Source organism: Lepus europaeus, chromosome 3, assembly GCF_033115175.1.
Source record: "Lepus europaeus isolate LE1 chromosome 3, mLepTim1.pri, whole genome shotgun sequence".
In the NCBI taxonomy this organism is placed as follows: domain Eukaryota; kingdom Metazoa; phylum Chordata; class Mammalia; order Lagomorpha; family Leporidae; genus Lepus; species Lepus europaeus.
Genome location: NC_084829.1, coordinates 32,178,497 through 32,191,952, shown reverse-complemented (window position 1 = coordinate 32,191,952; position 13,456 = coordinate 32,178,497). Strand labels below are relative to the sequence as shown.

The following is a 13,456-nucleotide window of genomic DNA, read 5'->3' as shown; positions in this document are numbered from 1 at the left end:
GCTCGCCCCCCGCCGCTGACCAGTGTTGTGGGGCAGAGTCCAGCCGCTGTTTGTCCAGCAGGTTCTCTGACCTGCCTTCTGGCAGTTCCCGGAATCATCTTGGCCTCCTGTTCCCCACCCAGCCCGGCACAGGCACACACAGATGTGGAAATCACTGATTTTTATTAATTTCATAACTGGGAAATCCCATGTGAAAGTGAAAGGACAATGAGTCAGGTAAACCAAGGGGAGAGATGTGAGCAGAAGTGGGGACTGCAGGCAACAAGCTCCCTGGCAGGTGCCCTGGGGGTTACCCAGCCTGCAGGTGCTGCCCCCGGGCTCTTGAAGACTGGGTTTCCCGAGCCAGGAGTGAGAACGGACCACAGGCCACAGGGTCTGCACGGGAGAGGTGGCAGATCCCCGCAGAATAGCCTAGGGTCGGGGCCACAATCAGAGGGGTAAGAAGTTCAGGACGCCTTGCAGGTGCTCCCTGAGCCAGGGCTGTAGGCGGAAGAGGTTGATGTGGAAGTCTCGGGCTGTCAGGCCCTGGGGAGCCTTTTTACGGGAGCCTTTGCTGGTGGCACAGGGGTTGTAAAGCCCCCAGCTCACCACGCCCACCTGGAGGAAAAGAGAGAAGGAGGAGCTAAGGGGCCACAGCCACGCTTGGAGCCCCAGCTCAAGCCCCAACACCACCCCTCCCCGGTTCCTTTCCCAAGACCCCCTAGGTCCCCCAGCAAGACCGAGAACCTGCCAGCTTCCAGTGTCTCACCTGAAAAAACCTGAACCTCCGCTCAAGGAAAACTGCACCCCCGGATTCTCCTGCCAGCAGAGAGGGACAAGGGAGGGTGTCACGCAAGGCAGCGTGGTGTCCCAGCCTGCGGCTTGCTGGTCACCAGGACGTGGGCCGGGCCGGGGCCGCCCTCCCCTCAGGAATGCGGGCTTGGAGGGGGACTCACCCTTGCAGGGATTGTCATCCTGCTCAGCACCACTGCACAGAAACTGATCTGTCACCACCTCGCTGAGGTCCGTCAGGTTGGGGAACCTCTCGGAGACGGCCTGGATACAGTTTTTCCACTGTAGTAGGGATGAAGTGGGAAGAGAAGGTTGGATTGAGCAGCCCGGGGGGCGCCTGCCACAGCAGCCAGGTGGGGAGCAGCGTGGCTTAGAGGGAGAAAGCAGCCCGAGCCAGAGTAGGGAAGAGACTTTCTGGGAGCTGCCACGGCAGGTGGGAGGCTGGGGACGCGGGCGGTTCCGGCACCCCCAGGGCTGAGGCTCTCACCTCTGCGCCTGTCTTGAGCTTGACGTTCAGTTTGTTCCCATTCAAGGCGACAAAATGAGCAGGAATGCTCTGCTGGCTCAGCAGCTCCTCCTCTGCAGTCAGCAGAAGGGCCCGTTGGTGTGAATCCAGACTTCCCGCCTGGGGACTGCAGCCCGGCCCGGGGTCTCCGCCCCCAAGCCCGGCTCCAGCTCTTCACGCACCGAAAGCCCCAGCACTCACCGTGCTCCCGACAGGTGCTGCCTTGGGGTTTCCGCAGAGCCAAATTGGCCTCCACTGTGCAGGGAAGGCAGATGGGCCTGGGGAGAAGGGAGGGGGTCACGCAGGCCCAGCGTGCACGTCCCCGCCCCGGCTCCCCAGAGCACTCGCCCCAGACTCCACCTGGCGTGGGTGGATATTTTCACTTTCTGGGTCAGCTTCAGCAGGGCGATATCGTCCCCATAGAACTCCGGGATGCCCTGGCTCTTCTTTGCATAGACATTGAACCCTGAGGGGACCTCCACCTTCTCAATAAGGAATTCTTTGCCGTGCTGAGAGTTGGGATCCCCTGGGAAAAATGCGACAGATTAGCCCGGAGCAAAGCTCCTGAAAAGATGGAGGCTGGGAGGGGCTGTAGGAACTCTAGCCTTGGGGCCGGGAGCCTGGTGAGGCCCCTGTCTTACCCACGCTGACCCTCCACAGGGAGCGGTCCTCGGCGTGGTGGAAGCAGTGAGCGGCTGTCAGGACCCACTGGTCAGAGATGAGGGCCCCCCGGCAGGTCTCCTGGGCCCTGGGCTGCAGGTGAACACAAGACATTCAGAGACTGCTGTGTGCCGGGCCACGGTCACCTCCAGGAGCTGAGTCCTACCCCTCCTTCCTGCTACCTTAAAAGTGACATGCCAAGGTGTCCTCTCCTGGTCAGAGGCATTGGCTGACATGTTCCCCACCCCGCAGATGGTGTCGGTGAGCTTGGAGACATCTGTGGGTGTGAGGACCGGACAAGTGAGAGGTACCCAACGGGGCCCGGCTTCCAGCTCACCTGGCACAGGTGAGGCAGGGCGCAGCTCACTCACCCAGCATGTGCTCAAAGACCTGCTGCAGAGCCCTGGCGTCCTGCAGAATGAAGGCGTGCCTCTCCCCGTCCTTCTTGGAGGCCAACTCATTCAGCTCTCTCCAGTCCACATCCAGCTTGCCCACCCCGATGGCATAGATGTCTGATGGGGAGGAAGGAACACCAGAACCCCGTGGCTCAGGAGTTTGGAACTCACTGTGTCCATCAAAGATCCCACATGAGCTGGGACCCCACCTCCCTCACCCCTGCTACCACTCTGCCTCCTCTTCCTGCCACGCCCTGCCCTGGGCTTTGCTCTAGCGCCTCTCCTCCTTGAGGCTCCTCACAGCTGCAAGCCTGCCCGCACTGAACTTAGGCTCTTGACACGAGCTACTCCTCTGCATGGTTCATCTTCCCCAAGATGTCCACAGGACTCACTTTCTTACCATTTGTCACCTTCTAAGCAAGGCCCCCTTGGCCTTGCTATCTAAAATCGCAGCGCCCCAGACACTTCCATTCTCTAACCCCCATCCCCTGCCGCTTCATTGTATGCTATGCCATGTCACCTACCACCTATCATGCAAAATGATTTCCCGGTTTATCTGGTTGATTGCCTGTTTGGGTAGAATTGTGTCTCTCCCCACCCCACACCCAGAAGAAGATAAGTTCAAGTCCTAACCACTGGTACCTATGAATCTGACCTTATTTAGAAAAAGGGTCAGGGCCAGCGCTGTGGCATAGTGGGTAAAGTCACTGCCTGCTGTGCCAGCATCCTATATGGATGCTGGTTCGAGTCCCAGCTGCTCCACTTCCTATCCAGCTCTCTGCTATGGCCTGGGAAAGCAGTAGAAGATGGCCCAAGTGCTTGGACCCCTGCATCCACGTGAGAGACCTAGAAGAAGCTCCTGGCTCCTGGCTTTGGATCATTGCAGCTCTGGCTGTTGCATCCATCTGGGGAGTGAACCAGCGGATGGAAGACTCTCTCTCTCTCTCTCTCTCTCTCTCTCTCTCTCTCTCTCTCTCTCTCTCTCCTGCCTCCCTCCCTCCCCAACCCCATAACTATGCTTTTCAAATAAATAAATAAAACTTAAACTCAAAGTGGTTAAGAAGGAGGGAGTTTGGACACATGCACACACACAGGTGAAAGAACACCGTGGAATGGCACAGAGGTGCACCCAAGAAAGACGGCAAGGTGAAGAAGAGGCAGAGATGGGAGCTGTGTAACTACAAGCCCAGAAGTGCCTGGGGCCCCCAGCAGCTGGAAGAAGCAGGGTAGGACTCTTTGACAGAGCCTCTTGGGGGTGCACGGCTCTGTTCATGCCCTCATTTCAGCCTGTGTGAATGGGAATGTTTGCAGCCTCTACAGTAGCCCCAGGAAACAGACACATTGCCCCTGCAGGAGTGGAGGTCCCCATGCAAGCAGGTATCTTGTGTTTTGCTGGCACCAAATCCCCAGTGCTCAGGATGGTGGCTGCCCAGGAGTCCATGAGGACTTTAAAGTGACTGAATGAATAACAAGAGCCCCTGACACACCAGATCTGGTCTGATTCCTTAAAATGTAGGCGCTAGGAGGAAGGCCTTAAGCCACTTCTTCCCACAGAAGGCCCTGGACCCACACAACCATCAGTGCAGGCCTTGGAACGCGGTCTCAGGCGGAACCACCCTCGTCCACCTTCTCCCAGCCTTGCACCATTTGTGGCCCATTTTTGCTCCCAGAAGGCCCTGCTCTGTGTGTAAGGAGCAAGATGCTCAGACTGAGAGAAGTCTTCCACCAGGAAGCCATTCAGCCACCGCCCGGACAGCAGCAGCTGCAGTGGGAGCTGGAGTGGGGTCTCTCTATTTCTCCTGCCTCTTTTTAATAAGATGTTTTTGAGCCCTGAACCCTGGCCTGGTGATGCTGAGGAGGAGGGCGGTGGGATTTGCGTTTTGTCTTCCTGGGGCTAGAGTTTGAAAGAGGAAGCAGTTTACCCCTGAGGTGGGAAGCAGTGTGAGTGGAAGGAAGGGGGAAGGGCACATTTTGGGGGCTCAAAACCAGCTCCTCTATCTATCTGAGCATCTCTCGGCACCTCTCCAAAATTCTTTTCTGGCCAAAGGTCAGCAATTTGTGTTTAGTCTGAACCTGGAGATTGTTGGAACACCCAGCCCCAGGATCAGATAAGGCCCACAAAATCATTTGGTGTGGACCTTCCAAGGCAATCACAGGTAGGGCTCAAGATTCAATAAATCTGGCCGGCGCCGCGGCTCAATAGGCTAATCCTCCACCTGCGACGCCGGCACACCAGGTTCTAGTCCCGGTCAGGGAGCCGGATTCTGTCCCGGTTGCTCCTCTTCCAGGCCAGCTCTCTACTATGGCCCGAGAGTGCAGTGGAGGATGGCCCAAGTGCTTGGGCCCTGCACCCCATGGAAGACCAGGAGAAGCACCTGGCTCCTGGCTTCAGATCAGTGTGGTGCGCCAGCTGCAGTGCACCGGCTGCGGCAGCCATTGGAGGGTGAACCAACGGTAAAGGAAGACCTTTCTCTCTGTCTCTCTCTCTCACTGTCCACTCTGCCTGTCAAAAAAAAAAAAAAAAAAAGATTCAATAAATCTATAGCAGACTAATTTTTAAGTCGACAGTTGTGCATGGCCTGAGAAAGATGCTATAAATAGGCAAATGACCCTTGGCAGAAAAAAAAAAAAGGTTCCCCTGCTTTAGAGGAACAATTGCCAAAGCCGTGGTGGCTATCTCCATTGCTAAGAGAAGAGAGAGCGGGGACAGTCCATACGAAGAACGTGTGTCCCTTCTCCCTGAAACAAGGTGATGACGGTGGTGGTGGCGGTGGCGATAGTGGCTAACATAATATACTGAGTCTCTCTGAGCATCTTCCTCTATTGTCCTAAGCATTAGGTCCCAGGACCACTCCCCTTTTACAAAGAAACTGCCCACTGGGAGAGCCCATCAAAGATGAAACCCAGGTTGCAGTCACGGGCAGTTTGACTCCAGGTTCTTCCCTACAGAATGGCCCAGACATAAAAGCGTATGGCCCTGAGCCTCAGCATGGCTGACGCTGCCATGTCCCTCCCCACACAGGGCCAGCGCAGACGGGAGGGGTGGGGGAGGCTCACCCAGATAGTCATTCCTCTTCTCCTTGATGTTCAGGACATCCTTGATGCTATCAACAGCCGGCTTGGGAGAGCCACCCATATTGGACTTCCCTAGAACACAGAAGGGACAGAATCATTCCTCTGGGTGGATATCAGGATCCCCCCAGGAACCCTGCAGGAGTGGGGAAGCCTAGGACACTCAACACTTATGCCGCCCTTGTGAATTTCAAAATTCGGTGTCTGCTGAGATGGTCCACATTCCAGGCACTGGGGCCAGGTGCTCCCCGTACTTTATCTCATTTCACTCCCAGGAAGTGTGCATACCCTCTGTTCTCAGATAAGAAGACTGAGTCCTGGAGGGGCCACGTAACTGGGGCAAAACCCAGGGGTCAATGCCAGCAGCGGCCCACTCCTTCCCTCCAAGCTCACACAGCTCCTGCCCGGGAGCTGCGCCTGCCCGCCTAGCTCTCGCAGGCAGTAGTAAGAGCCGACCCGTGCAAATCACAGAGCACTTTCCCATGAACTACTTCGATTGCTCCCCATGAAACTTGTGAGGAAAGGAGGGCAGCTATCATCACCGTCATCATCACCATCACCATCATCACCATCACTGGCGGTCATCGTCGTCATCAACAATTTTCTAAACGGGAAACTAAGACCCAAAGTGGCAGAGGGAGAGCTAGAATGCGGGTCTCTGTCCACACGTGGGGCCCCCTCCGCTCACAGGGCCGACGGCACCCACCATCTGTCAGGAGGATGATGGCGTGTCGGATCTCCTGCCAGCCCGTGGTTTCCATGCCAAGGCGCTGCATCTGGTTGTTCATCATGATGTTGACAGCATTTAGCGCCTTGTAGATGTTGGTCCCAGTCCCGTTCTCATGATCTGGAACGTGCCAAAAGGAAGCATTCTCTTAGAAACTTCTCACCCACGACCCGGGGAACGGAACCACTGTTCCCTCAACCACTGAAAATGCCATTTAGTAGCTGGTTTAACAAACTGAGCCCTTCACTATGCAGAGATTTGGCATCATTACCTGCTTAAACATTAAGAGTTTTTCACGGGGCCAGCATTGTGGCACAGTGGGCAAAGCTGCCACTGGCGCTGCCAGCATCTCCATATGGGTGCTGGTTCAGGTTCCAGCTGCTCCACTTCCCATCCAGCTCCCTGCTAGGAAAGCAGCAGAAGATGGCCCAGTGCTTGGGCTCCTGTACCCATGTGGGAGACCTGGATGGAGTTCCAGATTCCTGGCTTTGACCTGGCCAGTCCATCCTATTGCAGCCATCTAGGAAGTGAGCCAGTGGACAGAAGATCCCTATCTATCTATCTATCTACCTCATTAACTTTGTTTCAAATAAATGAATAAATCTTTTTTTTTTTTTTTTGAAAGGGGCGGGGGGACACCAGGTTCCCATTTTCTGGTCCTTTTCTTTCTTTCTTTTTTTTTAAATTTTTATTTATTTATTTATTTTTTTGACAGGCAGAGTGGATAGTGAGAGAGAGAGAGAGACAGAGAGAAAGGTCTTCCTTTTGCCGTTGGTTCACCCTCCAATGGCCGCTGTGGCCGGCACATCGCGCTGATCCGAAGCCAGGAGCCAGGTGCTTATCCTGGTCTCCCATGCGGGTGCAGGGCCCAAGCACTTGGGCCATCCTCCACTGCACTCCCGGGCCATAGCAGAGAGCTGGCCTGGAAGAGGGGCAACCGGGATAGAATCCGGCGCCCCGACCGGGACTAGAACCCGGTGTGCCGACGCCGCAAGGCAGAGGATTAGCCTGTTAAGCCATGGCGCCGGCCTAATCTTTATAAAAATAAATACAAGTGTTTCCAATTTAGGAATACCAATGCATAAGCCCAATGCAAGACCTCACTCAAAGTCCCAACACACAAAGATGGGGTTTCCAGATCTTTAGCCACTTGCTACTCCCACCGGATAGTTCTATACAGTGCACATGTGGATGACACAGGGAGAGACTGTGGTGTTGAGCCATGAAAGCCACACCAGCAGTTAGGTGTCTGGAGGGAGCTTAGGACCTGCACAATGCATTCGGACACACCATGCATTAGAGCGAGCCATGAGCTGGTGGAAGTTGAGAGCTTCCCACCCTGATCCCAGGCTCGGAAGCTACCCCAGAGTCCCAGAGACTCAGGCACCACTGAGAAGCCTGCCCCTGTCCCTCTCGCCCGGTATCTGTCTGCAGACACCCAGAGTCAACCCTCAGCTCTGCCTTCCCCTTCACTGGGCAACACCCACACCTGTATATTTGGCATTTTCCAGACTGTTGATCACTTCGGTCACATCCCGAGAGTTGTCATGCAGCACAGACATGATGACCTTGGGCTGTGAGGCAAAGGTGATGACAGCGACACTCAGATTGATCTCAAAACTGAAGATCTGTGAGGGGCAAGGAAGAGGCAGCATGAGGGGTCTGAGACCCAAGGGGAGATGGCGGGAGAGCGAGCAGAGAACCTGGAGGGAGACCGACAGAGGGACAGAGGGAGATCCACAGGAGCCCCCTCCTCAAACGCTGCATCACGGAGGTTGGCACTATGGCGCAGTGCACTGAGCCACCAACTGCAGCACCGGCGTCCCACACGGGTGCCAGTTCGAGTCCAGGCTGCTCCATTTCCGATCCAGTGCCCTGCTAATGTGCCTGGGAAGGCAGCGGATGACGGCCTCAGTACTTGGACCCTGCCACCCAAGTGGGAGACCCAGCTGGAGTTCCTGGCTCTAGGCTTCAGCCTAGCCCAGTCCTGGCCGTTGCAAACTTTTGAGGGAGCAAACTAACAGGCATATGTATGATCTTGGTCTCTCTCAATCTCTCTTGATCTTTCTCTCTTCCTCTTTTCTATGTCATTCTACTTTTCAAATAAATAAATAATTATGCTTAAAGAAATTTTTAACTTAAAAAATAACTGGGAGGAAAAACTATCTATTGACGTGGATTATTGAGAAAAGCATGATTATAAAATGCACAGCAAGTGAAGAACCAAATGCTCTGTTCATGCACTCTGTCTATAAAAACCCTTGGAGGGGCCGGTGCTGTGCTGTACTGGGCTAAGCCTCCACCTGCAGCACCGGCATCCCATATGGGCGCAGGTTCAAGTCCTGGCTGCTCCTCTTCCAATCCAGCTCTCTGCTTACAGCCTAGGACAGCAGTGGAAGATGGCCCCAGCGCTTGGGCCCCTGTCCCTGCATGGGAGACCCAGAAAAAACTCCTGGCTCCTGGCTTCAGATCAACCCAGCTCTGCCGTTGCAGCCATTTGGGGAGTGAACCAGTGGATGGAGGACCTTTCTCTCTATCTCTCCCTCTCTCTGTCTGTAACTCTACTTCTCAAATAAATAAATAAAATCTTTAAAAAAACTTTGGTGCCGGCGCCGCGGCTCATTAGGCTAATCCTCCGCCTTGCGGTGCCAGCACACCGGGTTCTAGTCCCGGTCGGGGCGCCAGATTCTGTCCCGGTTGCCCCTCTTCCAGGCCAGCTCTCTGCTGTGGCCAGGGAGTGCGGTGGAGGATGGCCCAAGTGCTTGGGCCCTGCACCCCATGGGAGACCAGGATAAGCACCTGGCTCCTGGCTTCGGATCAGCGCGATGTGCCGGCCGCAGCGGCCATTGCAGGGTGAACCAACGGCAACGGAAGACCTTTCTCTCTGTCTCTCTCTCTCTCTCACTGTCCACTCTGCCTGTCCAAAAAAAAAAAAAAAAAAAATTTGGAGCACATAAGCCAATACAGGTGTGTGTGTGTGTGTTATAAAGTATATCCCTGTTCCAGTATATACATTTTTAAATCTACACAAAATAGTGACAATTTAAAGGAAATTATTAAATATTAAATTATTAACAAAGTTAAAATTGCTCAACAGGAGTTATTTTCCTGCCACACCTCATGGATGATCTTGCTATACCTCTGTGGAGACCACTCATCTAAGACAGTGGCTTGCTCATCTTCCATGTCTCCCAGCACCCTGCACCATGTCTGACACATAGTGGGTGCCCCAACAGTGTCCGTGGGATCCTATAAACTGAATTCATGGTTCTTTTATGGCAGGGGTAGTATAATCCGGGAAGACTCCTCAGAGGGGGTGGAGTGGAAGGAGACAGCCAGCCAGGGAGCGTGGGCAGGCGTCCTTGCCGGCAAGGTTCCCGATTCCTGACCCTGTCCACCATGTGGGTGGCGCTGTCTTTGAAAATCTTGAAGACCTCTTCGGACACACTCTGGGAAGCGTCCAGGAGCAGGTAGAGGTTCAGGTGACCGGAGCGCTGGATCTGGATTTTGCGGCCAAGGCTTCCTGGGGAAATGCGGAAGAGGTTCAGATGCCCGCTTCCTTTCCAAGCTCTTGCCTTGGGGTCTCCAGACCCCCTGCCTGCTCCAACCCGGGCCCAGCCCTTGCCGCAAACACTCACCCTTCTTCACCTGGGTGGGGTTGGTGGCTCCAAACAGGTGGGCCAAAGAGGTTCCCAGGGCGGGAGCCACGTCCTCGGGGAAGTCGTAGGAGTAGGGCTCTGGGGGAAGAGCTCCCCAGAATCAGCCAGGCTGCTCGCAGTCTCGGTGGGCGGGGGCGGGGCGGGGACGGGGAGGGGGGCTACTCACGGCGGCAGACGGGCTCCGTCCCACTCCAGACCCCATCGCTCTGACACTCTCGCTCCGCGGAGCCCGTCAGCACCAGATCCGAGGAGCAGCGGTATTTGACCTTGTCCCCGACGCCGAAGCGGGAGCCTGTGCGCACCGCACCCACTGAAATGCCCGGGTTGGGGCAGTGGCCAGCTGGGAGTGAACCAAGGAACACAGGTGAGCAGGACCCGGAGGCTCCTGGCCACTGAGCCCCGGACACCCACGCCACCCGCCAGAACCAGTGGAGGGGAGTGCTCTCTCCCTCTCTTTCTTCCTTCCTGTCTGCCTGTCAAATTAAAAAAAAAAAAAAAAAGTCATATTCAAACCCAAAGCTGGCTCCAGAGACAAGGCACTTGGCACAATCCTCAGCTCGCTCTCCCCCAGCAAATCTTCCTTGCAGTAATAATAATTCAGGGAGCCAGCGCTGTAGTGTAATAGGTGAATCCTCCACCTGCGGCACCGGCAGCCCATATGGGAGGGGGCTGGCGCTATAGTGTACTGGGCTAAGCATCCGCCTACAGTGCCAGCATCCCATATGGGCGCAGGTTCTAGTCTCAGCTGCTCCTCTTATGATCTAGCTCCCTGCTGATGCGCCTGAAAAAGCAGTAGAAGATGGCCCAGGTGTTTGGGCCCCTGTACCTGCGTGAGATCGGAAAGAAGCTCCTGGCTTCAGATAGGTGCAGCTGTGGCCATTGTAGCCATCTGGGGAGTGAACCAGCAGATGGAAGACCTCTCTCTCTCTCTCTCTCTCTCTCTGCCTCTGTGTAATTCTACCTTTCAAATACATAAATAAATCTTTGGCCGGCGCCGTGGCTTAACAGGCTAATCCTCTGCCTTGCGGCGCCGGCACACCGGGTTCTAGTCCCAGTTGGGGCACCGGATTCTATCCTGGTTGCCCCTCTTCCAGGCCAGCTCTCTGCTATGGCCCAGGAAGGCAGTGGAGGATGGCCCAAGTGCTTGGGCCCTGCACCCCATGGGAGACCAGGATAAGCACCTGGCTCCTGGCTTCAGATCAGCACGATGCACCGGCTGCAGCGGCCATTGGAGGGTGAACCAATGGCAAAAAGGAAGACCTTTCTCTCTGTCTCTCTCACTATCCACTCTGCCTGTCAAAAATAAATAAATAAATAAATAAATAAATAAATCTTAAAAAAAAGAAGAAGAAGAAGAAGAAGAAGAAGAAGAAGAAGAAGAAGAAGAAGAACCCCAGGCCCCACAGAGACCCAAGGTGCATATTTGGCTCCAGAGTTCCCCAGGAGACCCCAGTCCCCAGCGGCACAGCGGTCCAGGTACTCACCGCCATTGTCACACACGGCCGTCTCTCCATCCCACATGCCGTTGAGGCGACAGTGCCGCACGGGCGAGCCCCGCAGCATGAAGCCGTCCTCACACTCGAAGCTCAGGTTGCTGCCCACCGGGTGGGCTGCCAGCCGTGGGGTGTACATGCCGTTCTCAAAGGAGACAGGGGCTGGACAGCGAACAGCTGGAGGAGGGGGCGAACACAGGGTGATGTGGTAAATACCTGAGCTGGACGCCAAGCAGCTGGTGAGTCTGCGGGGAGTGGCCAACTGCTGGCTTTCCAAACACTGAGACAGCCAGCTGATGCCCGCACGATTCCTGGTTGGATATCGGCAATCTCCACAATTCACATCAATTGATTGATAAACAGTTGCTTCCCACAGCTCCCTGAGGGCAATGGCCACCCCAACCCTCCCCTGAGATCTTCAGCTGTCCACAAGACGCTGGGACCACTGAGCATCCATTCTCGGAGTTGCTACTATATGGGCAACTGTAGGTCATAAGTCATCTGTAGGAGCCCGTGCTGTGGCATAGTGGGCTAAGCCTCCACCTGCAGTGCCGGCATCCCATATGGGCACCGGTTCGAGTCCCGGCTGCTCCACCTCCTTGATAATGCACCTGGTAAAGCAGTGGAAGATGGCCCAAGTGCTTGGGCCTTTACACGCACATGGGAGACCCAGAAGAAGCTCTTGGCTCCTGGCTTCAGATTAGCCCACTCTGGCCTTTTCAGCCATCTGAACCAGTGGGTGGAAGACCTCTCTCTCTTTTCTTCTCTCTCAAATAAATAAATCTTTAAAAAAAAAAATCCCCTGTGGCTCTCATTCCCCCATAATCTCCATCAAAGCCTAATATTTCTCCAAATATTTTGCAAGGCCCCCGCAAAAGCAGCCCGGTCACCCCTCCCACATGTTCTGTCAGGGTAAGCCCCACCCCAAGCAACCAGACAAGTTCTGGGCTGGCCCCTGCTGGGGCTCTCTGAGGAATGCCAGCCCAGTCTCACGTTTGCAGACTGCCTTCGTCAGCCGCTTGGCTCCCGGAGTCTGCCACTGCCCGTTGCTTTTGCACAGCCGCCACGGCGGGGACGGGTGTCGATCCTGGGGGCAGGAGTAGGTGAGGAGGCTCCCAGGGGCCCAGCCGTGGCTGAGGGAGAAGGTGCCGCCGGAGATATTCACGTTCTGACTGCAGGAAGGAGTGGCAGGTGCCAGGCCTGCGGGTGTGGGGACAGGACAGAGTGACAGGAAAACGAAGAAAGTCGTTGACAAGAAAAAGCAGAGCAAAAGAGACTGTCCGCTTCGCACCTGGACTCCAACCTGGGACCCCAACAGCCCCTCCTCTGCCTCCTACCTGGGTACAGGAGCAGCAGGCAAAGGAGAGCCCTCGGTGGGTCCATGGTGTCCACCTAAGGGCAGAGAGAGCTGAGCGCTGAGGGAGGGAAAAGGTCATCTGACTTCCCGAAAACCAGGGCTGGCTCAGCAGCTTCTTCATTTGCTGCCAGAAAACGAAAACTAGGGAGTGGCGAGGGGGACGGCTTCTTGTTAGGGATAGAACAAGCAGGGACTGGGGGCTGAGCTGAGGGACCAAACCTTTGCCCGGTCTCCACACTCCTCATGCCTCCGCAGAGGAGGAGGGCGCCACGGCAGGCTCTATTTACAGCGCCCACGCTCCACCTGCTGCACACACACACACATACACACATGCACACGTGTCCTCATGCTTGACTGAAGCACACAAACCCACAGACCATCCAGGATACTGCCAGGTATTTTATTCAAGTAAACTTTTCATTTTCTTTAAATTTTGCCAAGTGCATTTTACTCTCTGAGAGCCTGGGACCGTGCTGCCTTTTGAATATAAGCTTCCAAGGGATTGAAATGGATTTTCTTAGAATTTCTGGATCAGTAGGAAGAGTCACAATCTTTTTCCCCCCTGCAACCTTTCCCCCAGAAAGAATCTGAAGATACAAATGAAATCAGCGCTTAGCTGTGGAGCCAGGAAAAATGTTTAGAACATTTTTATGGGATCTCCCAGAAGATAAAATTCCTAGCTTACATCATAAATGAATTTGGGGTTGGCTACTTGAAGGAAATAAAATAGTTAAGGGTTGAGAAGTTCCTTTAAATCATAACCTACAGGGCCAGCACTGGGGCATAAGTGGGTAAAGCCATCACCTGTAGTGCCAGC

The 13,456-nt window shown here is 55.0% G+C and overlaps 1 protein-coding gene across 1 annotated transcript; it reads right to left on the bottom strand.

Annotated features, from left to right (window-relative positions):
- Window positions 1-143: 143 nt before the first annotated feature.
- C2 (complement C2) lies at window positions 144-12,853 on the bottom strand. The gene is made up of 18 exons (XM_062185884.1): window positions 12,620-12,853; window positions 12,276-12,482; window positions 11,274-11,459; window positions 9,956-10,129; window positions 9,769-9,867; window positions 9,520-9,653; window positions 7,620-7,758; window positions 6,110-6,250; window positions 5,389-5,478; window positions 2,308-2,448; window positions 2,119-2,213; window positions 1,918-2,029; window positions 1,637-1,802; window positions 1,478-1,554; window positions 1,259-1,350; window positions 936-1,053; window positions 749-798; window positions 144-597 (listed from the first exon to the last, which is right to left on the bottom strand). Exons 1-18 carry the CDS (start codon window positions 12,663-12,665, stop codon window positions 430-432), a joined length of 2,235 nt encoding a protein of 744 aa, XP_062041868.1. The 5' UTR covers window positions 12,666-12,853; the 3' UTR covers window positions 144-429.
- Between the last annotated feature and the right edge of the window lie 603 nt (window positions 12,854-13,456).

Bases quoted from the DNA above. Each gene is read 5' to 3' on its own strand.
- C2 (XM_062185884.1), bottom strand. From the start codon at position 12,665: ATGGACCCACCGAGGGCTCTCCTTTGCCTGCTGCTCCTGTACCCAG. The intron at 10,130-11,273 runs GTGAGTACCTGG...GTTCACTCCCAG, and splicing joins GGCCGTGTGTGACAATGGCG to CTGGCCACTGCCCCAACCCG. The intron at 1,054-1,258 runs GTGAGAGCCTCA...TCCCTACTACAG, and splicing joins AGCTCAAGACAGGCGCAGAG to TGGAAAAACTGTATCCAGGC.